This window comes from Haemaphysalis longicornis, unplaced genomic scaffold (genome assembly GCF_048455015.1).
Source record: "Haemaphysalis longicornis isolate Haplotype H1 unplaced genomic scaffold, Haemaphysalis longicornis Haplotype H1 scaffold_4, whole genome shotgun sequence".
Lineage (NCBI taxonomy): Eukaryota > Metazoa > Arthropoda > Arachnida > Ixodida > Ixodidae > Haemaphysalis > Haemaphysalis longicornis.
In genome coordinates, this window is record NW_027526361.1 from 182,231,461 (window position 1) to 182,257,409 (window position 25,949).

The following is a 25,949-nucleotide window of genomic DNA, read 5'->3' on the forward strand; positions in this document are numbered from 1 at the left end:
ATCTAAACAATCGAGGCGACCGCTCGGGGGGCAACTCCTGCAGGCAGTAACTCGGCGATACATTGGATCTACGTCAAGAGAGTTCGTGGGTAAATATCTGTTTTCAACGTCAATGCATGCAAATGGAACACGCACTCGGACAATGAGCCCACGAGTTTACGCACAACAGTAGCCACGGCATTTACGGTTGAGAGGTCCGTTTTGGCATTGATTGCCCACCATGGGGATCGGAGGACTGCGATAGCCACCGCCACAACGAAGCTAGCTCGAACTTTCGTAAGAATCACGTCCTTTGATGGGTTACGCGCGTCTCAGGACGCCTTTTCGGCGAGCAAACTGTTCAGGAATGAGCTTTCACCGGCAAGTGAAATCGAGAACAGGTGAGTAGTTCCGTGAGGCACGCCTCATCCGACGACCGGCCGAGAATGTTACTCCTGCCTAATGGTTGCATTTAAAAGTGCGTTTGAAATTCTCGGTCACTGCTTGGAAGTGAACATTTAAAGACCTTCGGTAAGATCTCCTGAATGTCGCCCAGATTTGTGGCGCTATTTTGTGACGCCCGAGTTTCCAGTTACTTGTGTTGTAAAAGTAGGGATAGTGGAGCATCCGATACACCTCGAGCGAAACCGGCGCAATCGCGCACAACCCGCCCTGCTAATTCAGCGTGCCGTATTGGGGCACTTACGTTGATAAAATACGGCTGGTTATAGCATCAGGATACAGCGCCATCTGAAATCGATCTGTAATACTCATTCCCTAGCATAAACTATTACCCTACTACTACTTTGAAATCCCCAGCCTGGCTGTTGGCCACGCCCAGGGCGGCGCGGTCCGTGTTTCTCAATGTTCTGTTCTCCCACTGAATTATATTTGCTACGCCACTTGAGGGTAGACCCAGTGGAGTTCTCCAGAAGCAGTAACCATGTAAGCAAAGGGTTTTACTGTAGCGAACAGACCTCGCCCCGCTCCCGACCATCAAATGTGTCTTTTTTACGGCTTGGTTGACTGTGCACGGCGGGCGCTTATCAGAAATTGGCCCAATCCGCGTGTCAAGACCGTGTTTGAGTATTGGCGAGCGCGCTTCAGACTTGGTAGATATATCGTTTTTCATCGACTGTGTTTTCACGGTGTATGAATCGTGTCGTCTTGGCCGCTCCTATCGGATCGCACAAGAGTGAACCCCAGTTGGGACCAAACACCCCCGCGACTGTGGCAACATTGGCTCACGACGGGCTGGGGACGTCATTTTTGTTTGGTGCTAAGTTCATGTTGCTGCTAGCGGGCTTCAAATAACTACTTCAGGGCTACCATGCTACGCCATCGACAAGGTTGATGCCATGGGTGGGTTTGGCTTCGGTCGCTCAGACACGCCCACGAATGAACTGGGTGTGTTTAATTAGCACCAGAACTCGGAGAAAACTCGGGAATGGTTTCTACCCAGACAGATCTACCCCAAGAGACATTCTCAACCTCGAGAGATTTTTGAACTGGAGGAGGTTTGAGCTTGTTTTTATCTCTACAAAAGTACTATGCATTGGCTGTTGAGTCACTTGGCCACCGAGCGCCGTAGATAACTCAGGTCAGAAGTATCGTCTTCTCCGCGCGTTACAGTGCCTTGAGAAGTTCCTTTGTTAAAACGCATTATTTAAATGCCTTTCGCGTTCTTATTTACAATCAGTGAATGCGTTTATGCAGTGTAAAGTATTATTTTCGTTATATATCGTCTGCTCGCGTCAAAAATATTACCCGCTCGCGCCAGAAGTATGGTCTGCTCACATAACAGTACGCTGGCAGGCCTGCCGGCGTAACAATACGTGAGCAGACAATACTTCTGATGACATCGAAGATTATCAGCACGCGGCACCAGCGGATCAAACAAGACCACTCTCCTAGTCAGCGAGTGTTAGTATATGTCCACTAGGACGTGCGCATAAGATATTTTGCACATAATGGATCAAGAAACACCATGTTTTCACGCCGACACGCGGAACAAAGTCCGCAAAGCGGCGCCTACTTTCTCACAAAACACTCTTGAACAACCTTCAGACAGCGGGATTTATTTGGCTGGTGACAGGATGGAATTGGTTGGCACTTATATTAAATTCTTTCGCACCTGTATTAAATTCCAATGACACTTGGATCAAATTAGATGGCGCCTGAATTAAATTGGCTGGCGCCTGGATTAAATTATATGGCGGTTGGATTAAATTGAGCCAGAAAACCTGTAGTTCGCTCAGAGTGTCGTTCACCACGTCACTCTGAACGAACTACTCACGACAAGGGAATAAAATCTGGAGTAATTTGGAGAGAAATAAATGTCTATTACCGCGGTGACTTTTTGTTGTTTTCGCGCGCATTCGCGCATCTGTGCACGGCAGCGCTCGATCAATCCCTGCTCTTCTTCCTCCCAGTGAACGACACGCAGATGTACTGATGGGGGCAGGATCATGCCTGGTGTTGATTGCTACTGCGTTAGGCCGGTTAGCACAGAATCATGAATGCACGTTTTATAATGGTCATATTTGGGGGAACTTGTAATGAATCGCCATTACAGCGCAAACGCAGCCAGGACAGGCGAAAAACGCTGTCAGCGCAGGGTTTAGAATTGCTGATGTCCGTGTTTTGTTCACTACACCGCTTTCTCAGGCCAACATAAACTGTCACGTTTACTTCTCTCAATAAGTAATTGTATGTCACGCCCATTTCACTTTTTTTTGCGTATTTCGCAAAACTCACCATACACCATATGAACATTTTTGTTTGAACTAAGGTCAGGTAATCTTTCGTGTTGTCTTTAGTGCTAGGAATAATAGTTTCATCATCGGAAAGGCCTTTCAGAATAAATTTTCAAGACGCAAATTTCGAGAGATTTGGCATGGGTACGAAAACAACAGGAGTTTCTTGCTGCAGCTTCTCCTCCACCCCAAAACAACACATCGTTAATTAGACTAAGGCAAGCAGTGTTGTCTTAAGCCTTTACACACCTTGAATCATATTCTATGTCGTGATTAGAAAAAAGAGTATACATATATACCTGTATATAGGTAGCAGCAGGCCATTCATGGCCGGATCAGTGTTGTGGGAAGACTTAACGAATAGAACGGAAGGCGAGGACTGGTCCTCAGACTTTATTTCGACACGGTCTTACAGAGAACAAGGTTTGTCGTAGATGGTGACGCTGCGGATTTTGAGGTATTGGTTTGGGCTTCCTCCTGGCACTACGAAGGAGAACCCGATCTGTGGGAAGTGAGTTCAAGAACACGAGTTAGTTAGCTTTGTGCCTGCGCGGTGAAATAATACAGGCCCACTTAGCATACGTGGAACGTCTTGTGAGACCAACAAAGCTATTGAAATGGAGTTTTATACCTTCCAGGTAGATAAAAAATTAGAATTACGGATAACAATTACGTCGTCTACAGAAATTTCGTAACCATCTATCACTAAACTCCAGCGTCGACTTGTTTCTGGCGCAATGTCAGCGGTTAGTACTACCAGTACCAACCATTACACTCGTTCCATCCATTAGCTGCTATAATGATTGCGGTGGCAGTAGAAAGCAGCTGAAAGAAGACTCTGGTAAATTTTAGCCCTGAAATTTGAGATCACTGATACTGAATAAAACCTCAACGTTACCGTATCAGGCAAGGTTAAGTCTAGAGATCATAGACTGGAATGTAACATCGACACGTTAGCTTTTTTTCCCGTATATTCTTTTTGCCCTATTTTTTCCCTATATCCTTACCACGCTGATGTGTACCGCCTGTTAATTCTTGAACAAGGGCGGCCCCCGTCTGAAACTTCGAAGTTATTTCATTTCTATTATGCCCATTTTTTAAACACACACACACACACACACACACACACACACACACACACACACACACACACACACACACACACACACACACACACACACACACACACACACACACACACACACACGCACACGCACACGCACACGCACACGCACACGCACACGCACACACACACACACACACACACACGCACACGCACGCGCACGCGCACGCACACGCACGCGCACGCGCACGCGCACGCACGCACGCACGCACCTATATCCTTACATTCCGAAAATAATAAAACCATAAATATACTTTACTAAGTACGAAAATTAATGCTCCTCATTAACTTGCCATATGCCCCTGGTCTTGTACCAGATGCAGGTCCTCCAGAATCTGCAGACGAACTGTGTTGTTCATTGTTCAGCGAGCAGTTACGTCCGCTAGATTGATTAGTTTCACGTGGACCTCCCCAAATGTTTCTTATATATTCTCGAATACCAGCGTTGATTCCGTCACAAGAAGTATATTGAATAAACGCAAATCTACACTCTTACGCCCTTAGCAGCAGCACCCGTCAGGATGGGATAAAGTGCGGAAAAAAGACGGGACGAGCGGAAACAAGACGCGTTACAGGGAAGACTGGGTTTAATTTACACGCGCAGGATACCATGGTTTCGAAACGCGGAGCCTACCGAGAAGCGGGCACGTATATTGTATACAACCAGTCTCTAACACGCCTGTCATCCAAAGGCGCAGTTGTTTTGCAAGTTAAAGATATTGAAGCCACATTTATGAAGAAACCACCGTTTTATTTGCTCCACTGTAAACCAGTGACGGCCTGTGTAGAGCACATCAGTTTTATTAACAATTCCAAAACATTTGCAACCCCGGCAATGTATGCCAAGATCCCTTTTGATAGGGTTGCCTGTGTTAATTTCGTGCTCAAGATGCTTATCGTTCATAGAAAGCGCATGACGCGAAATTCTGTGGGACGCTACAAAGAATGTTAGGAAGGTGACGGGCCTGTGGGCAACGTAAGGTCCAGATTCCAGTGGCGGGGTTTCAGTACGTGTTCGAGCGCCTCGGTGGCGTTTGTCAGCGTAGAGTAGAGATTCGTATAGATTCTTAAAGAGTTACGAACAGATTTTTCAAATGATTGAATATCCGTGGGACGGTATTGAGGAATTCGTGCGCATCTCGTTCCTTTCTCTCCCGAACCTGAGGTTCGGCCCGACGCTGGCGAACGCTCCGGCTTAATCAAGTCCGCAGCGCGGCGCTTCCCGCGTGCTCCTTGCAACCGCGGCAGCTATGCGTAGCGCTGTAACCGTCTCAGTGGTCACAACAGCGGCGCTCACTTCCTACGGCTGCTTCTGTTGCCCGCCAGTGTAGGTATTCCGCCACCGCCATTCGCAATTCCCCTTTGGCGTCCGCACTGACTTCTGGTTCCACTCCAAAACACGTACAAGCCACCGTAGGACTCAAAACCTGTCGAGGCTGAGGCGGCTGCGCGCCGAGCTTCTTTGTGACGGCAACACATTTTTCCATTTGCTACCTCTGTCACCCCATGCTGCTCTAGCGCTGGCTTTGTTGACACCGTGACTCGAAAATAAACACAGAGTTACGAAAGGTCTGCTGAAATGCCCCATTTTTCGCTCCAGCACTGAAACAAGGTTATAATAACGACGATGAAGATCAGGTTAAGGACGATGAGCATAGCGTTTTGCTTGATTTATAAGTAAGGCGAAGGAGATCCACACTCATTCGGTAACTCAGTTGGTTGGTGACTTGTATGAAATTTCTCATTTGATGCGAAATTTCCCCCTATGCAATACCTATTTGGCTTTTAGGGTATCTAAATAAATAGTCATATGTTATTTTCACGCAGTTCGCCTTATGTCCCGCTGGGCAACATTGACTTGAGTTCGTAATAGGCGCTTTATTTCTTGAGTAAAGGTACAATTGCTGATGGTGACGAGTACACCCACCTGTACAGGAGCATTGATCGTCAGGTGAACCCATTTTCGGAGGGCAACTTTTGAATTTCCGGGCAGGTTTATGGTTCGTTGTTGCTCGGGTCTCTCCACGGGCGTCACGAGGAGGTTGAAAAGACCTCGATCGCGTTGCCCGGCCACGTCAGGTCCCTTGCTGTAGTCAACTATGGCACATAGAGAGCCAGACGTTGGCCGGATAATCTGCTCGAAGGTCATTTCTGCACTCTGGCCGGCTTGCAGTACTGCCTCGGCGTATCCGGCTGCACGCACCAAGAAACAATAAAATGAAGCACGGTGAACATAAACATTTCTTACTCTGTGGCATTGTTTCGTCGTCAGGCTACGCGAGTGAGTGGTGCCAGATGAAAACTGCCAAATTTATCGGTTCGTTTCTAGGTGCGGCTACCGTGTCGTGTGCCTCTCTTCAACTTTTGCTTTGTTTGTGGTGTAATCATATCAAATTTAGGGATCAATTGCAGATGTTTGTCTATCCGTTATAAAAATGTAACTGACAGTTTCAACGTGTGACGGTGCAATCACGATGCTAATACATTTCTTCGACAGTACTTGCAAAAGAACGTTAAGAAACTGGAAATCATTCTACTCTGAAGAGGCTAATGACTACCGAAGCATTTTGGCATGTGGCATAGAGGTGACACAGCCCTTGGGCGAAAGGTGTGAGCAAATTTTGTTTCTCTCGAATGTTGACGGTGGTCATTCCAAAGAAACAGTTTTGCTTCTCGGACACAATATATGCATGAAACCGTACCCAGAAATTTTGCGGTGGGTAAACTTTGTTACACCAAGCTTGTCAAGCGTTATATCGCTTTTCGCGTTCCGAGCGTGGAGCATGCAGTGAACGCGCACAGAATTGCACCGCGCAACAAAACACAGGTGCCCGGCACGGGCGCCCGTCTAGCGTTAACGCGCACTTTTCTTGGATGCGGCTGGCTCCTCTTTGTAATATTTTCCGGTGGCACTCGCCCTTACTCGTTTAGGATATCCTCTTTAATTACCTCCCTTGTAACGAATGAGCAATTCGACGCCTTCACTCCGCAACCACACCAGGCGCTGCTGGCTTCACCTTGGCTGGGCGTGAAGGTCAGAATAAAGCGACTGTGCTGTCATGTTAAATCTTTTGCGTATTGCTCTGGTGCGCAAACTCAGGCACAATAGCTCTTCTTACAACAGACGTGATAAAACAGAGATGTGGCGCCATCCTATCGCCACGATACACACGAGCGGCATTAGCATCATATATTATACACATACGCTTACCGTTAGTGAATTTTTTCCACGCAAAGTTAATTATTATTCGATTATGGGCATCCTTTTTCTGATATTGAACTTTTTCGTCTTTCCTTGAAACCACAGAGTATCGGGTTGTACGCGGTAAACTAGATATTAAATAATTTCCTGTCGGCATTATTGATCTACTTAAGCATATTGCTTCCCTTGTTGCAAGCATATGGGGCGCGTCTGTTATTTAGGTGTGGGTGCGCCTAAAGCCTTCGTATTGTGGAGTTTATAACACCCTTGCGAAACGTTGAGTAGTTTCAATGTGATGGGACGATGCAGGTATGCGATGACCCGACGTTACACGTTACGCTACTCTTTGAGGTGAAACTCATTCAAACTGACGCCGCGGCTGGACGGAAAAGGATTAGGACGCTGTCTTGTAAAGTGTAACGCTAAACTTGAAGGTTACGTCACGTTAGTGCTGAACGTAGGGTCTTACCGTAGGGTTACGTCACCTTAGTGCTGAACGTATGGTCTTACCGTCACAGTTTCAGATAAGAAATTAACCGGTATTACTACAACATGCACTCATTGCATTCAAAGTATTTCAAGCCTTAGCATTGCTTTACGGCCTAACACCTTCAAGCAGCACGTTACACGGAATCTCCAGGGCTCAAGCTGATACCGCAGAGTTGTTGCTGTCCCACTAGCGAATTAGGTGATAAATACTCACCGGAGTGTGAGTGTTTATCTCTTTATGCTCTTGATATGGGTGGGGCTACAATAAATCAATTTATTCAATCAATCAATCAATCAATCAATCAATCAATCAATCAATCAATCAATCAATCAATCAATCAATCAATCAATCAATCAATCAATCAATCAATCAATCAATCTATCACTCACTCACTCACTCAACCAACAAACCAATCAATCAACCAATCTACCAACTATCAATTAATAAATATTGAAGTGATGTTTGATTGGCCGATTACACATTTATTTAATTAAATAATTATACTAATTAATTAATAATTAACCCTACAACCAATGACTCAGTCAGTCAGTCAAACAATTCTTCAATCAATCAATCAATCAACCAATAACTCATTGAATGAGCTATCTAACTAATAGGCAACAGTTAAAAGGGCCTCCCAAAAAACTTGAGTGCCCGTGCTCTGAATCGTGTATACGTACTCTGAACTCTGGCGACGTCTTACACGCAAAAAGGGTGGTACACAACAAAATGCAGTGTTTGGCAACCACTTATAAGCAGGAACATATACTGATCGCGCAGGATATTTTCTGGCTGCCGTCACGAACGCGTAAAATGGAAGCACAAAAAAAAAACTATTTACGTGCTTGGGCGAAAGCTTCGTTTCCTAACTAAGGCGTCACAACAACATTTTGTAATCGCTAATTAGAGCAGTTTCAAAATTCACAATAAGGCAACTGGTAAAGCTGTTTGACGCTTTTATCAGAGGAGTGTTACAGCAACCAATCAATCTCTCGTGGCCATAATAACATATATTCTAATCAGCATGCTACCACTTTACGTGCACTCACTGGCGAAGAATGTTTTCGTTTCGAAGGCATCAGCTGGTTCGCTCTGGGTTCGGCAGCCCCGCTGGGTGTCCCGGTTGAATTGGCATGTCCAGAGAAGATTATCCTCGTCGATGGCGGGACCAGGACCCTCCCGAATAACCTCTGAAAAAATGTTGGACAGTGATATTTCGCAATTACAACGTTCACTTTCGTTGGTATGACTGACCGGGAGGTTTCTTACTGAAACAAAATTAACAGTACACATTTTGGTATCCATTGTGTTTAAAACTATTGAAAGGTAAGACAAGACTTAGTTTAGTAGTAAGAAGATTACCCATTGTATCGCCGCATGGATCAATAACAGTAACATAGGTGGGAAATATGGTAGACCAATGGCGCCCCAACATTCGGCTTTAACCAACAGTATTTTTCATCGATGAGAATCAGCTCAAACGTACCCGAACACGAAGGAAGAGGAAAAAACACGACACACCGCTGCCATGTACGTGTTCGTGTAAATTTAAGCTGATACTCATCGAAGCTTATGTACCAATTAGCAGAAATCATTCTGCAGTTAGTTTTCAATTTTGCGTGCTTTAGTTCATATTTTCGTGTTCTCATTTCATTTCTCCATGACTGTACAACACAAATCCGACGCCCAGTACATAAATACAGTTGCCTCATAGTACGAAAGCCAAGCAGTACAAAAAAATTGGCGCTCCGAAGAAGACCGAAAAATCAACGCCATATTTTACTGCCATAAAAAAACGACCGCGTATCTGCTCCTTTCGTTGCAAATGTCGCCAAAAAGATGATAGTCGACTGGCGCCCATACCAAGTAAAGGTCTGCCTTCTATTTCCTGTCACCTCTCACGCTGTTCCTCTCCCGTCTCGTTCCTCCCAAGACAACACACTAGAGGATTGCTGAAGTCAATTTAAATTTACCGCGTTCCACTGCTCCAAGGTGGGTGTCTCGATGCCACTCGCTGCCGTACGGCGGAAAGGAACGTGCATTGAGGCACCCTACTACAAAATTTATAGAACCACGTTGCCCTACTCCCCGAGGGTTCCAAGCGGAAAGTGCATCCCATGTAGTGGAACCTTTTGTTGCTATTGCCGTTTGATTTCTTAAATGCCTCTAGGAAGTAGCGCTGGCACCAGGAGGCGACGGTTTTCGGTGGTGGTGTAGTATTTGAATTGCTATTGCGAAAACCAAGCATCCATGATTTTTTTATAAAGGAGCACTGCAAATATCCCTTATGTATTGATTTGCTCCCTTAATTTGCTTAATGTCTTGTTCTTGTTCAACAATGTTGACAAGTAGAAACACTGACACTGGAATTACACGTTTAGATTTGGCTGTGAGTACATAAGAATATTGCGCAGATTTTGTTTCACTTTGGCCGGGTAGCTGAATCGAGTCACAGACTGACAGAGAGACAATCGTTCTTGCTGCGTTGGTCGACTCGCTTCATCAAGGTCACCAATAACCCCGTGCAGTGGGGTATCGTGCCTTATTAATAAGGTGTAACACTTGCGTGCTGTCTAGGGAAGGGAGTTGTATGTTTGGAGGCCCAGGAGCAGTTTAGGCAGCCTTGGTGGGCATGCCTCTATGTACGGACATAGACATGAGTACAGAGTATAACTGATGTGTGTGAACTGTTCTGGCTTTTATGTTCACTCCCACGCGTGAACTCTGGTGTCTGGACCTTGTCCCGTCAACATTATCGTAAAGAGCCTTCGGTTTGGTGGACCTTGCTTTTTGTGAACTTGTGTGATGTTTACTTCATTTCCTCTCATTGCGTATATCCTGTGCCCTATCGACCCGTGTAGTAGCTAACTACAGCGGGTTCTAGCTTTAACTAGTTTTAATAAATTCTCTTTTAGACAGAGAGACAAGCAGAGCAAATTTTTTTTATTTTAAGTAGCCATAGAAACAGTGTCGTCTACAACAATTGGCGCTGCTTGCATTAGTGCTGCAAGGCTGGAGAAAAAGCAGAGCTGACGGAACCCTCCCTTCGTCGGAGACCAGGCTGTTGCGCCTCCCATAGATTTCCGAACTAACCGCGGAAAGTTGTCCAAGACTGGCAGGCATGGATCGTTTCGTCCGAAGGCTTTCACATCCCTCCCAATGTGAACCACGGTACTCATGGCCAATTACAAAGCCAACACCCGCGATACGAATCCAAAGGAAATGCTGTGTGCGCGGAATGCGATGATAGATCAATCGGATGTACGCCGGGTTCATGACGTGAGGGACCGAGGTTCGATTCCGATCACGGAAAGCCTTCTTTCGAGTTTCCAGTTCGCTGCAGATGTTTTTGTTCCTCCCCTCTGCCAACCCCGTACCCCTCGTGCTTTTGGGGTGGCCCAGTGGAAAAACGCCCGTTTTTCGGCGTTAAGGTCCCGCGTTTGATACCCGGAACCTAAATAACCACTTTTTTCTGCGGCTTTGAGTTTTTTTTTTGTTTTTCGGGTGGACAAAGTTGGGTGTAAACTGCTCTGCTATTAAAAATACACAGAAAAGACAGCGCTCCTCCGTCCCACGCTTGCCAGCTCGAGAAGTTCTTCACCTTATAGAATACAAAATAGCGAAACGTCTACTTTCAGCTCCCCACCCTAACCTAACAAGACAGCAGCAAACCCTATCTCGACAGGCACAAGCCGGAGGACTCCAAACACTTGCGAGGCTACATCTCATCAGATATGGCAAAAAAATACCCTTACCGGCGTGTTCACAGTCTAAAATTACAAATACCCAAGACCGCATTCTTTGGCAGTGCCCTCAATGCATCCAAATTAGAAAACAATACACTAGAGAGTGGCTGACCTCACCTAGAAGAGAAGAGCAGCAACGCGGTTTGATTGAATACATTCAAGAAGCCGCCATCAGAAGCCTGAACCGAGGCCTCTGAATCTCGCAGTTCTCCCTACAACTCCTTCTCCCTTCGAAAATGTGAACAAAATATTTTCTCTTTATCTCTCTCGAGTAGCAAAAAAGGCGCATTCCCCTAAGTGGAGCCAGCCACCATGGAGATTCCAAAGCATTGCTCTGGTTATTCAAGCGAAGCGTTAGTGTTCTGAATGATGGCGTTTGTAACACAACAACGCCATGCAGGAAAGCCAACTGTCTCTGACGACATGATGAATGATCATCGGTGAAGTGAAAAAAAGACGCTTCGGTCGCTGGAATCGAACCAGGGTCCTTCGCGTTATGAAGCCGGAGTATATCCGATCGCTCTATTTCGACCAAACTCATATGACAACCAAAGAGTCCTTCACAAGAAAGCTTCGCGTGCAACCATCGCCGTGCTTAGGCTGGATGATTTTGATGAAATCGATGGGTTTACGGCATGCCGTCTGGCCAAGTAGCACAATATAAAAGATAAAACACGAGAAAATAGCCAAAACCTTCCGAGATAAGTGCGGATGCGTTGCTCTCAATCAAAGCAGTGACTGAAAGGCGAAAATTTAGATAGCCTTCAGCAGCCATTTACCAGATTTGCGTAGCCGGCGTGCATGACGCCATCAGTCCTGTGACTGCAGTCATTTTTGTAACACCTTGGGTAATCTAAAATAACTGAATATGTGTTGCACTCCTTTTTCAGTTTCTTGGCGTCATCCCGGTTTAGTTCCTGCCTGTTTGCTTCCCGTATTCCGGATTCACATTGGAGAGGATTTTCGCTTTGAAAATTGTACGGGGTTGCTTGATTCGTAGGCACAAATTCCCGGATTCACCTATGTGTACCCCTAAGCCGCCTCCGCGAACAATCCGATGAAAAATAACACTGGGGACTTTACAACCCCAACGCCTGTCGTTTAAATTAGCCAGCTAACCACGCAACTTGCTTTTAGGTTCACGGGCAATTTACAAATTATATTTACGGAAACCTCGTGCAATGTGCAAATGTGCAAATGAAGCCACGGCGCGTTTTGGTGTATCGGGGCTCCGGCTGGTTAGAGGTCCTTCCTAACGCTCTTCGGAGTCATTCCATTCTGAGTATTTCTCACGAATTAATGCTAGCAGTTTTTCCCGAGATCATATTCAATGGTCAGTGATTCTTCCTAGAGTGCAGCTTCATTGCAGTATGTTTGTCTATTACGATTTATAAACGTCATTACCCCGGAGAGCTCGGGAATGGTAAAGTCTGATAACTTGAAATCCAAACGAAAGGGTGAAGTTGGGCTTGTTGGTGATGCATTCTTGTAGGCAAAGCGCGAGGCAGACGCAGGACAAGACAAGAGATGGGACGAGGACGAGCGCTATCCAGGTAGCTTCCAGAATTAACCGGTTAACACGTTAACAAGAAAAGATGTACTATTATGAGCAATATGAAAGGGAACACGGGAACGCGTGGCAAACAGCCTCGAAACAGACTCGGAGCGATACGCGGATGGCGCTGTGAAAAACGAAGGGGGAAAGGAGGGCGCTCTTCCACTAGCTGTTGGCACTCCCACCACGCTGGCATTTCTACAAAGCAGCAGCTTATGTCATTTCGCCGATAATATGGTATCGTCCGACAGCCGATAAGACGCATGGCGGGAATGGGAACAGTTGTTAGAACAGCGTCCCCCTTTCCACTTTGTTTCCGACGGCGGCCGCTGCGTATCACTGATAGCTGGGTCTGAGGGTGTTTTCTACGCGTTCCTGTGTTCCCTTTCATATTGCTCATAATAGTACCTCTTGCCCCATGAGAAACGCCAGTGCTGAAGTGCGAAATCCTCCGTGGGTTGTGGGTGTTTCCAAATCTGTCTGGCACGAGTTAAGTGTCAGGTATTTCTGTGGTAAATCTGGTCTAAACGTGCAGGCCAATATTGGGATGCCTGGCGTATGGTTAAACGGTCGGATGAATTAGGATGGTGGAGAATTACTATATATTATTTGTGTGGTGTTGAACTTTGGATATCTCCAGCGATTACTGCCTGACACTGCTGAAATGACTGAGACATAGGGACCAGACGATAGCTAATGCGTTTAGTACACGGGACCCATGCGTTGCTTGCTCCTTGATGGCTACAGCTTTAATTCCCTGTGTTGTTCAAACATCCGGTGTCAATGGCACACAATATGGCCGCCGGTGATACACAAAGTCTTTGCCGCACGGCACGCAAAGTGCCGTGCGTCAACCGTTCAAAAACCAAATTGCTCAAAACTGTTAGAGAAGCAGCTCAATGAATGATCGGCATTCACTGAAAGAACACTGAGTAAATTTTGCGCTGCGTGGTAAGAAATCCGGGCTTTTCCGTAATGTGAGACAAGCGCAGAACCTCAGGAACAGCACAGCTCCCCGATTGCTGCTGAGTGAAGGTTAACCTAGCAAGAGGGATGTGGCCTCGGACTTGAAAACGTGTGGTCGTGAGGTGGTACGGTAACCCAGGTAGCTTTGCTTATCTATTGTAATGCTCGTGTTTGCTGCGGATATCTGCATGTTCCGGGCAAGACCAGAGAAAATGGCAAAGGTTAGGTGGTTTCCTGTGGCAGAAAGTCCAAAGCCTCAACTAATGGATGAAACCAAATATATAAGTTGATGGGGTGCTGCTCAACACGTGGAACTTCCCCGAGGAGGCACGCGTCGTGGTAATGAAATGACAGTAAAAATGTTAACCATCCTTCTTTCCTATAGCGATTGTTATAAAATGAATTTATTCCTTCATTCATATGGCAATTTGCTCCTGTCAGCTGCAGCATATTTCATACCCTTCCCAAAGAAATATGAGGCACTGAGGCTTCTGTATCAGAAGACTGTTGGGGCACGAGAGCATCCTAAATTAGCTATTAAAAATAGTGATAATTATGTTGAGCTTTCTGGGGATGCGGAACACAGTCTGAAATCTAGAACGTCGTACTAAAGGCCATTGAGATTAATGCAGACAAGTTGTGAAAATAGGTACAAAATAGATGATAAGACATAGCATGCTCGTAGGTATTTTAATCATGACAGGAATGAAAGAACGTTGCACTGTTACAAATTTGAGTCAATGAACAAAGAACCTGTGTCCGGCAGCTATGCCATAATAAGCGTTTTGGTGCGGCAGCAGTGAAGCTAGCGTAGTTTACTAGGAGTCAGGGCATAATAAAAATATTTATAGGTAAATGGGCAGTGCGATAGGTGAAAACGGGCAGTAGGTAATGCAGATTGTTGCGGCAACACTTACTAAGCTTGTAATTATTGAAGGATACACTAGCTATTACCCCTTCGGGCGCGATGCAAGGGAACATCAAATGTCATCGACACGCGGCGACTTCATCAGAAATGATTTACACGGTTGGCTGCTATTGGTCGAAGCCTTCTCCCTAGTGGCATGGGCGTTAAAAATGTTATCATCGACGCAGCCGAGATCTCATCTCGCATTTCTGCACGAACGCCCACTCTGCAGCTGCCAGTTTGCGTCAGGACTTGTGGTAGCCATGTGACCGAACTCTTCATGCTGAAACTTTAGTAGATCAGCGTTTTGAGATTTTGGCGTGACAGCGCGCCGAGTGCACCAGCCGTAAACGCGATCAACCCCCATCTCCGATGTCTGTGCCTATCGCGACTACAGGAATCGGAAACGACGGGAACAATGGCAACTACAGCAACTGTCCGGTATGCGAAGGACATTAGGCCTAACCTTTTCTTTGAGGAGTTGCATCGTCAACGGGTGCCTCCGCCTTGACGTACAATGAGCTTTAAATTGCCTGGAACGTCGTAAAGCCTAAACGAACGTCTACTAAATGCTAGGCCCCAGCGTAGGCCAGCAAGACGAGTTGGCCAGGTCTCTTGAAAAATTGTGATGACCCTTTTGCAGCCACAAAGTTAGCCACAGAAGCGTGAACGTTGTGCACAACACTTCCCCCTCCTTCCCCCCCCCCCCCCCCCCATGGCCCGGGGAGTATAGCATGCTTAACTTACTGCAAAGGCCTTCAAATGGCGGTGAGAATCCATATCTCCGGCAAGACGATCCACAGCACGTGCTTTCCGGGCACTGTGAGCAAGGTTGCCCAATCTTGTACACCTCTGTTGGCCGTGTGTGATTCCTGCAGAATACTTAGGTTGAGGTAAATATTATATTTACAATTTCACAAAAAGGGTCACAAACGTAATTGCAAAGATCGTTATTGAATATTGCGCAAATCAAAAACGAAGCAAAACTAAAATGGAATGCGTGTTGGAGTTGTCAGCCGCATGCGATATCCTGTTATGAGGTAGCTGCGAACCGGGCACTCCTGCTGCGATGGATAATGTTAATTAAGCGTGTTGATAAGCGTGTTGATTATATGTGTTGATAAGCTTGTCAAATGACCAGTTTTCGCTTTCTGTAAGCTTTCGTCTTCTGTAGCTGCTTCTTTTTTCTCGTAATAATGTACAGTGCCGATATTACCTTTACTATTGCGTAAACATTTTCAGTTGTCTACTCATTCTGCCTTTGTTTCCGACATCATTGCTGTTGTCTTATGTAGGCGGTAGGGGTGCTCAAGCTGCATAAGGCAGTTCTTTAAGTACGATATACAGGGCCCGGGCACTTCAGCTAGTTTCAGTAGCGGAAATAAAGTGTCGCCATGACGCTGGTAGCAAAGCGAAAATTCAGCACATTCTGCAGATGTGGCTTTATTTTTATGTGTAGAAATAAAATGTGTTCTTGGTATTTCCTTTTTTTGGCAACCTATTTATTTATTTAGTCGCTTAATTCGTTGCGCCGACGGACGGCGCTTTCGCCCTTATCTCTTCTGCTCCCATCCTGTTTGTCTGCTCCTGCCTCTGTCACTGTATGCACGTGTAGAAGTTTTTTAGTATGCCTTGAACGTGAAACTTTTGGTGTGTGTTAGTCAAAACGGGCTGAAAATGTCAGAGGAATTGAGAAAGGGATACAGGGTGGGCGGCGCAGCTGTGTGGTGCGACAACTAAGGCAGTAATAGCACAGCGAAATTTTCCCACCTCCCAGTGAACACTTTTTATGCAGTCTAAGTTATGAAGAAGCAAGCGTTATCTGAAAAAAAAAAACTGCAGGGCGAACCAAAAAAATCTTCCTCTGTTGCTTTACGGTGAATTTATTTTTGTTTGATACAACGCAATTTTCAGTAATGTTGTAGCCGTGTGACGCGACTTGTCTAGAGTTTCTCGTGAGCCGTCTGATACCAGCGAACGCACAGACAGAAATTTCACTTCGGCATCGGTTTGTAGAACGGCTGCTCTTCTTTTTTTCACGGTAAAAAAGCATATTTGCGGAATATGCTAAATGCTTCTGTGACGAACTGGTTTGCTCTTGAGAGTTCGGACGACCAGCTTCTTACAGTGACATTACCACCTTTGAATGCTTATTAACACGAAAGAAACCCCCAAAATCATTCACGTAGCAGCTAACCGCTTGCATTTGGTGTTACAAGAAGTTCGAGTTGCCTGCGTGACGGCCGAGCTGAGCTTCGCTTGTCAACCCGTGCTAGAACACATTTTTTGTACCTTCTTTGCACTGTCGATATTTCTTTCGCTTTTCATGTTGTTTATTGATATCCATGGTGGTATTTATTCCATTTTCTAGGTATGCTGTATGGCTCAATTACACAGAAAATTCGCTAGCTATAGAATGTTTTTTGGGCTAGCAAGTTCATATGATTGAGAAAAAGAAGCGGTTGTTAATAGTGTGCGAAATGGGCTGGTCATCTGCACTTAATATTCATTTTATTATTCACGAACGTGTAATATTATGAAACATCGTTTCTGTAGAATTGTAGTGTGTACAGCGAATGAACGCGGTGACCTTTGTAGCAATTTTATGTTTACGATGAATTGTGCGAAGGTGTCTCTTATGTTGTTGTGATCGACAAAGGAGGCCAACATTTGGACCTACTATAAGAGATACACAGCTCTATGCTATTGTGGCAGGTATTAAATTTCTTCGTTTGAGACCCGTTGCTAATGAATTAGTTAATAAACCACATTGCCCGTCTACTCCTTTTTCTTGCCCAAACAAAATTGTCACGCTTCAGGGTGATGTGGCTCGCGCGTTTTGAACCGAGAAAGATTTCCCAACAAACGTTCTGTGCCCGCGGGGAGAGTGCAAGCAAATTAGCAACTGAAAGCGGTCAAAAACAATATGAGCAGCAACACAATCTAAAAAGAAAAATGCAAGCGGTGATGGTTCCCACTTGCGACACACCAAGACAATCGCGGTCGCTGAACCCATAGCAGACGACAAGCGGCACGGCGTTTCTTCCTCGCGCATAAACGAAAACGTTGTCTAAGCGGCATTCGTGTTCTTTTGTTGTTTTTCGGTTTGGCAGCTTGGCCTACCAAGCACCAGGGGACAAATTGGCGCTAATGACGCAATTCTCGCTAACCTGGGAAGTAGTCCAGCTGACCTAGCCGTGCGATAATCTTTCTTGAGCTACTAAAACGCGGAAATTTTTGTGTGTCTGTATGTCTGCTTTCTGTGTGTCTGTAACTCGATGCAGCCACCCGGCCAAAGTGAAACAGAAGTTGCACAATAGGTTTATATACCCACGGCCACGTCTAAACGTCTAAGTCCGGTGGCAACGCTCAGACTTGTCAACATGGTTGAACAAGAACAAAACATTACGCAAATATGAGACAGAAAATCAATACATAAGTGATATTTGCACTGTTCCTTTATAAAATATTCATGTGTGCTTGATGATCGCAGTGCAAATAAAATACTACACTCGTTGCAGGAAAACAAAAATTCACTCCGGCGCCTGCTGTCGCCAGCGCCCCTATAGCTTCTGGCGGCATTTTAAGAAATCAAACTGAGACAGTTACGAAAGGTTCTACTAGATAGGTTGCACGTTTCGCTTGAAACAGACGTGGAGAAGGGCAACGTGGTTCTATACGTTGATTGGCAGCAGCGGCAGCGTCAAAGAACGATCGTCTGATGCAGCGCTTTGCGTTGTTGCAGATTGCCAGGAAATAGCTGACGTCAACACCACGAGCATCAGGACCCCCCCCCCCCCCCCCCCGTCCCCTGTGTTCTTGGTGGGCGTACACCGAGCTGCTTGAAATCAAGCCAGGAATCCCGCCACTACAAGCAAACAGCGCTGCAAGTCAAGGACGCAATATAAAACAAGCCCGATGGACCCCGCTACACCACATTGGCAGCAGCGGCAGCGTCAAAGAACGATCGTCTGATGCAGCGCTTTGCGTTGTTGCAGATTGCCAGGAAATAGCTGACGTCAACACCACGAGCATCAGGACCCCCCCCCCCCCCCGTCCCCTGTGTTCTTGGTGGGCGTACACCGAGCTGCTTGAAATCAAGCCAGGAATCCCGCCACTACAAGCAAACAGCGCTGCAAGTCAAGGACGCACTATAAAACAAGCCCGATGGACCCCGCTACACCACATTGGCAGCAGCGGCAGCGTCAAAGAACGATCGTCTGATGCAGCGCTTTGCGTTGTTGCAGGTTAGTTGTTATATTCTCGTGTGTTTTTTCCTTCATTACTTCTCTTGCTGCTGCTGCTGCTGCCAAGTGTGACAATGTCTTCAACTGAACAATGTCAAATTTGCCGTGTACAACTTGTCGCGAGTGACTCGGTTATAAAGTGCAGTGACTGCAGTAGCAAGTATCACACCGGGAAATGTGCCGGAGTTTCGGACACAACGATAAAGTCAAAGGGCGAGCCGTATCGCAACGCTTGGCGTTGCGCAGTATGCAGACGTTCCAAGTCTCGGCCACAGCCGCCCGAGAAACCTAGCTTTGACCCCGATACACAGGATATACGGACATGGCTGAAATCAATTCATGAAAAACTCGAGTACTTGATGCCATTGAAGGAAACTGTGGAAAGCATTGAAGACAGTGTACAATTCATGAGCGAACGTTACGACGAACTATTAACACGCACGGAGCGCAACGAGCAGGAAGTAAGGGATTTGAAGCGGAGGCTGGAAAAAGTGGAAGCTCAGGATGACGAGCTTGTACAGATGAGACGCGAGGTCGATGACCTTGAATGGCGAAGCAGGCGACTTAATCTTGAATTTCACGGTATACAGACAGCAGAAAACGAAGACTTGGTCAGTGAAATCAATAAGCTTGCAGCCAAAATAAAATTGCCCCTTCTGGACAAAAATGACATTGTAGCCATCCACCGCCTCCCTTCCAAGAAAGATAAGATACCCGGCGTAATCTGTCGCTTTGCGAAACAGACCGACAGGGACATGTGGTGGCAGAATAGGAAGAAACTGTCTGATGCGCATGAGGACTTGTTCTTGCTGGAAAATTTGACGAAAAGAACACGCACTCTGCTTTTTGAAACAAAAGTCTGGGCCAAGGCTAACAATTTCAAATACGTATGGCACCACAACAACAAAGTACTCATGCGCAAAGTAGGTGGCGACCCAGTGGTGGTGGTTACTAATGCTTGCGACCGCGACCGGCTCAGATAAGATGAAGAAAAATAAAGCCAACTGGAAATGCCATGGCATCCGCCCATTCCGAAGACTACGTGCAACCGCACGCTTTTGATAAGCACCTAGGTACTCCGTTTTCAAAGTCATTTAAATGTCTACACTTAAACGTACGATCCATTCGAAACAAAGCAGTCGACTTGAATCTTTTCTTAGATCAAATAAAGCCATCATTTGATGTTCTTATGTTAACTGAGACATGGTGCACACAACAATCCGAAGTCTTTCGTAAACCATCTTATCACACTTTCTATCTGAATCGCCCCACAGGCCGTGGCGGCGGAGTTTGTATTTTGGTTAAAAAGGCATTTTCTTGTGAAATGATACCTGAATTTTCTGCGATGACGCATGACTACGAAATATTGACCATAAAACTTCAAGGCACTCTTCTTGTTGTATGCTACCGTCCCCCAAGCGGTTCCCTGACACCTTTTTTAGAATATCTTGAGACACTTCTTGATTTTGTGAATAATAATCAGCTTAATGTAATTTGTGGTGGCGATGTTAATATTAACATGCTGAAATGTGATACCGCGCAGGTTAAGCTAGAGGTTCTGTTAAAGTCAAATGGTTGCCGGAACGTAATTACACTACCCACCAGACTCGCGGTCAACTCATCATCACTCATTGACATATTCGTCACAAATTTACACTCGGAAAACATTCGAACCGGAGTACTTGTATTAGATTTAAGTGACCATCTCCCTATATTTTTATGCTCTAAGGAACACGTCCGAATTAAGCGAACAAATACAACTCATCAGGTGCAGCACATTACAGAAAGAACTCTTGCTACTTTCTATGATAAAGTAGCCCGAACCCGTTGGGACACTGTATTTAGGAAAAAAAACGCGAACAGCGCCTATGATGAATTTTGTAAAACATTGAAATCTATATACGACGCTAGTTTTCCGTATACATCTTTTAAGAAAAGAAAAAAATCAAGAAAACCTTGGGTTACGGCTGAGTTATCAGCAAGAATCACTAGAAAGAATGCGCTGTACAACGAATTTCTCAAAAATAGAAGCCAAGAAGTATTTAAAACTTACAAGGTATTTCGTAATCGTTTAGATAAAGACCTCAAAAAGGCGAGGCGAGACTATTTCACTGCTTCATTTAATTCAACTGCTGGCCGTGTAGACGTCATGTGGCGAAAACTAAACACAATAATAAACCAAAAGATTCCAGCTGAAAGAATACACCGTCTAAAAATAAACGACGTGGAGGTCACGGGAAAGGCGCTTGCAAACGCCTTCAATCAGCACTTTGTTAATATTGCTTCTCACACTACAGTGCGTAATGACCTTAGGGATATACCTCACATAAACAGCACCATTTTTCTTGATCCGGTAAATCACTGTGAGATAAGTACCACAATATTGAGTTTAAATAACAGCAACGCCAAAGATTTTGATGGTTACCAAGTGAAACCAATAAAGCACGTCGCGCATCTACTCGGCCCATGTATTGCGCATATTTTCAATCTGTGTATAAGTCAGGCTATCTTTCCTGAAAGGATGCAGATTGCAAGAGTGGCAGTTGTCTTTAAAAAAGGTGACCGAAATGATATGGGAAACTATAGGCCATTATCGATACTTCCCGTCTTCTCTAAGATTCTCGAAAAAGTAATACTAAAGCGACTATCGCAATTTGAACAAAAACATAACATAATATCGGAGTGCCAATTTGGGTTTCGCAAGGGTTCCAGTACACAATACGCTTTGCTGACACAAAAAGAACATCTACTCACACAACTTGAGCAGGGAAAGCTTGTTTTAGGAATTTTCATCGACTTGTCAAAGGCATTCGACCACATTAATCACAATCTGTTACTTGAAAAGCTTGCGCGGTATGGTATTCGGGGAAAGGCCGGATCACTGGTGCGATCTTATCTTGAACACCGAAGCCAAATAGTTACTGTGGACGGTTCTTCCTCTGATCCTTTGCCAGTTCTAGCAGGAGTACCCCAGGGCAGCATTTTAGGACCTTTTTTATTTAATATGTTTGTGAATGACATAGTCAGTATCGGGCCGCATGCTAAATTCGTCATTTACGCAGACGACACCACTATATTCTTAACTGGTAGCGTAGCCGATGATTTAATTGATGATGCAAACCTAATTTTACTTAAACTAGATGCATGGACGCAAAAAAATTGTCTGAAAATAAACATTGCTAAGACTAAAGCTGTACTTTTCCGGGCCAGAAATAAAACCGTAATAATCAACAACACAATATCTTTAAGATCAACCGCTGTGGAAATTGTACCAAGAATTAAGACTTTAGGGGTAATTTTTCACGAAAACCTTTCATGGGATAGTCACGTAACTTCCCTAATCGTGAAGTTATCGCAGGTAGTTGGCTTACTGTACCGCCACCAGCACATATTACCACGTAACATTATGTTGTTAGTATATAATACTTTAATTTTATCCAGAATTAATTATTGCCACTTAGTATGGGCATCAACTACGCAAACGAATCTACAGAGTATACACAGATTACAAAAAAAGTTTATTAGAGTTCTCGAAAACCTTCCTACGCGTTCACCTACGCAACATTTATTTCCGAAATATAATATAATGCCTATTGCAAAAACGTTCGATTACCTACTGTGTAAAGCTGTAAAGCAGGCTACGCTTAACAACTCCCCCTTTTTTTCTAAGTTAGCAAAACTTCAAGAGAGCACCAAAACATACCGAACAAGACATGTTGAACCGTTCTGTGTCAAAACGTACAAAACTACATACGGACTGCAAACCCTACAAAACAAACTTCCCAGACTATTAAATGAACTAAATCGCCAGGACATTAGACTCCCCGAAACGACTTTCCGAGGACTACGAGATTATTTTAAAAAATGTTGAATGTACTGATTGTTTGTTGCGCATCGGATTGTTTGTTGCGCATCTTCCCTCGCTTGTATTGATGTCCCTACAAAATTGTATGGTTTTTATTTTCATTTTTGTTCTTTCTTTTTTTTCCCAGTGTATAGCCCTGTCTTGGACTGTGTTATTCTTTGTATAATAAATGATATTATATTCTTTGTATGATACATGATATTATATTCTTTGTTATTCTTTGTATAATACCTGATAGCATGTGCAGTTTGTGTAATGCCGAATTACGTGTAGTACCACAGTACGGCTTCTGCGTATTTACTGTGTTGGCAGTTAATATTTGGTCCATTTTCTTTATTATTTCTTTTTTTATTCTCTCTCTTTTGCTCTTCTTTTCTTTTCAATATACAAGTTGTATTTGATGTTGCCGTTACGCTGCCCAGTGCTTGGGGGCTTGCAGCTCTGTCAAGCTGTCGATTTTTGACAGCTTTTACTGCTCGCTCCCAGCGTCATGTACGTTGTGCAAGATGCGAATAAAGACAAACAAACAAACAAGTATTGCGCCTCGGTTCACGCGCGTCTCCGCTGCAAGGCAGCGCTGGCATCGAGGCACCTGGCCTTGAGGCGTATATGCGTTTCCTAGTCAGTACAGTTAGCCGTCACCTGAACATGCTAATGGGGGTTATATCACAGCATAAACGTACATACAAAACCACCCGAACTGAAATAAATAACAACCAAAACGACACCTGCAATGGTTGAAAACCATGGTGTAGAAAAATATTCCACACGAACAGCCGAAACCGACATAAAAAGAAAAACCCGCAAAAACGTACAAGAAGCAGTAGCTGAAACTGGCCAAAAGGCAACGAAAATACCCGAAATCCCATTCATAATCCATAAAGAGGCCATAAATACGTTATATGCGCGATAACAAAAGTTAATATACAAATATGACAAACCTTTGAAAATGGAAAAAAAATCGGTAACAGGATTTGAACCCGGGTTAGGACGTTTGCTTCGCAGGAGCGAAACTGCTACACTACGGGACCATGCCGTTCTGAGCGATTAAATTGAGGGCCACGTGCACATGGACATAGCTTAAAACATGCCCCTGGATGGCGCCACACGTCGCTTGGCTGTGCCGACTAGGAAACGCCTATACGCTACAGGGCAGGCCCGTTCCACTTGTCCTTGCCATATGAACAGGCTGAGAAGTTGCCTCGGGCGGCAAAAAAGCTATATTGCTGTAAAAGATTATTGAAATTTGTTTCGCTATTATAAAAAGCGAGCTTCGAAAAGATTTATTTGCCAGTGATTATTTAGAAGCTTCGTGTAAGACGATCAAGAAAAAAATGTTACCCTGATTTGTTGATCTTGGCTTCAAGACAAAAAAGAAGCCGTGTGGCTAAAGAAGCCAGGTAGGCGAGGAAGGCCGCTAGCTGCAATTCGACCCCATTGCAGCGCCAGATTTCTCTCTAGTATATATTAGTATGAAGCTCTATACCACAAAGAAAGGAACAACCGCAAAATCTCTTGTTATATGTTGGCGAAGTGCGGAGATAGCACAGTATATAGATTAAAGGGATAAAGTAGCCATGTGATGGCTCGCTTCGCAGCAAATACCGTCGAAAGACGATAGCCTTCCCCGCCACTTCTCCGTAGGTGCCTCTCCTTTTCCTCGGCCCTCCCCCCCCCCCTCACTTTTAAAGAACCTTAAAGAACCCTTTCACCACAAGGCGTACGATTTCTTCACGTACAGTCGGGGACTTAATTTTGCAGACCACGCGTGCGCGTGGCAAAAGCCACCGATGCGCGCTCTGGAGGCCCGGCGCGTGTTGTCGAGACCGGCGCGGCGCGCATGCGCGTCCTGTTTTACTCGCAGGCACGCCGATTTTCTCGCTTCCTGCTGCGGTGCTTCGATGGTCACTCAAGCACCGCATAGCGACGCCTTTGCAGCACTCCTGTCTTCCCGGTGGCACATTTGGGGCCTAACGTGACGATTGCGAGGGCTTTGGCGCAAGTGCTCCTCGCGTCCTGATAAACAGTTGCGCGCAATGTTTTATTTGTTTTTTTTTTGTGCCTTATCGTTTATAGACGATGAGACTAGCGGCTTTCGAACGGCGTACCCGAATGAAGCGCATACAAAGCACAGTCTCGCGGTACGCGCTACCGATGACGAAATGCCAGCTATATGAATAGCGAACCTTTATGCACCTTGTTTATTGTGTAATTTGGCCACTGAACATATATTCCAGCTCGCTCTCCGCGGCCCATAAAGTAGGCGATTTGCAAGTTATAAAAAAGAAATTATTTCGGCGTTTTTGCCGCCTACTTCATTACTTAAAAATGATAGAAATACGTACTCACATAAATTGTCTGTTCGCTCTGCCCGTCGCATTCGTAAAAATGGCACTTCGGTCTCCCATTGAATGCCGTAAAATTATTCGCTACTTTTGAGAAGCTGTTTTTCAAAGGGACATTTGCCAGCTTAATAATAGCCCAAGAGATGCTGTTAGCCCAGGAATTCATGCCTACGGTGATGACTTGCTGCAAGGCCGGAGCAATTCTTCAAGGTCGGCTTGCATTGATTGATTATGAGGTTTTAACGCGCCGATGCTACACAGCCGATAAGGCGGGCCGTAGTTGAAAGCTCCGGATTAATTTTGATTACCTGATAATATGTAACATGCACCAAAATTCCGAACACACGTGAGCATTTTCACCTTTCGCCTCCATCAGAAAAGGGCCGCTTTGCAGATGCCCAGCGGAGCAGAAGGACCAGGTCAACAACGAAACAGGAGGACAAGCTGATTGTTTTTCAGTGGTTAAACACCCGTTGAACAGTGAGAAAACATTCGGAAGGCCCTAAGTAGCGATTAATATTGCGGAGAAAAGTAGCAAATAATTTTACGGCATTCAATGGGAGCCCGAGGTGCCATTTTTACGAATGCGATGGGCAGAGCGAACAGACAATTTATGTGAGTACGTATTTCTATCATTTTTAAGTAATGAAGTAGGCGGCAAAAACGCCGAAATAATTCTTTTTTATAACTTGCAAATCGCCTACTTTATGGGCAGCGGAGAGCGAGCTGGGATATATATATGTTCAGTGGCCAAATTACACAATACAC

The 25,949-nt window shown here is 45.1% G+C and overlaps 2 protein-coding genes across 2 annotated transcripts in view; one reads left to right on the forward strand and one right to left on the reverse strand.

The window, feature by feature from the left end:
• Positions 1 to 3,109: 3,109 nt before the first annotated feature.
• LOC144179550 (venom allergen 5-like) overlaps positions 3,110 to 25,949 on the reverse strand; it is a 67,260-nt gene continuing 44,420 nt past the window's right edge. The window contains exons 6-9 of the mRNA XM_077707941.1: positions 15,472 to 15,596; positions 8,600 to 8,740; positions 5,786 to 6,051; positions 3,110 to 3,237 (exon numbers count right to left, since the gene is read on the reverse strand). Coding sequence (XP_077564067.1) covers positions 3,145 to 3,237; positions 5,786 to 6,051; positions 8,600 to 8,740; positions 15,472 to 15,596 — 625 coding nt within the window. The 3' untranslated portion in view covers positions 3,110 to 3,144. The remainder of the gene's footprint in view (positions 3,238 to 5,785; positions 6,052 to 8,599; positions 8,741 to 15,471; positions 15,597 to 25,949) is intronic.
• Positions 18,626 to 20,083, forward strand: LOC144179549 (uncharacterized). Its single transcript, XM_077707940.1, has one exon. The coding sequence runs from the start codon at positions 19,046 to 19,048 to the stop codon at positions 19,952 to 19,954; it is 909 nt and encodes a 302-aa protein (XP_077564066.1). The 5' UTR covers positions 18,626 to 19,045; the 3' UTR covers positions 19,955 to 20,083.

Bases quoted from the DNA above. Each gene is read 5' to 3' on its own strand.
- LOC144179549 (XM_077707940.1), top strand. From the start codon at position 19,046: ATGTCTTCAACTGAACAATGTCAAATTTGCCGTGTACAACTTGTCGCG.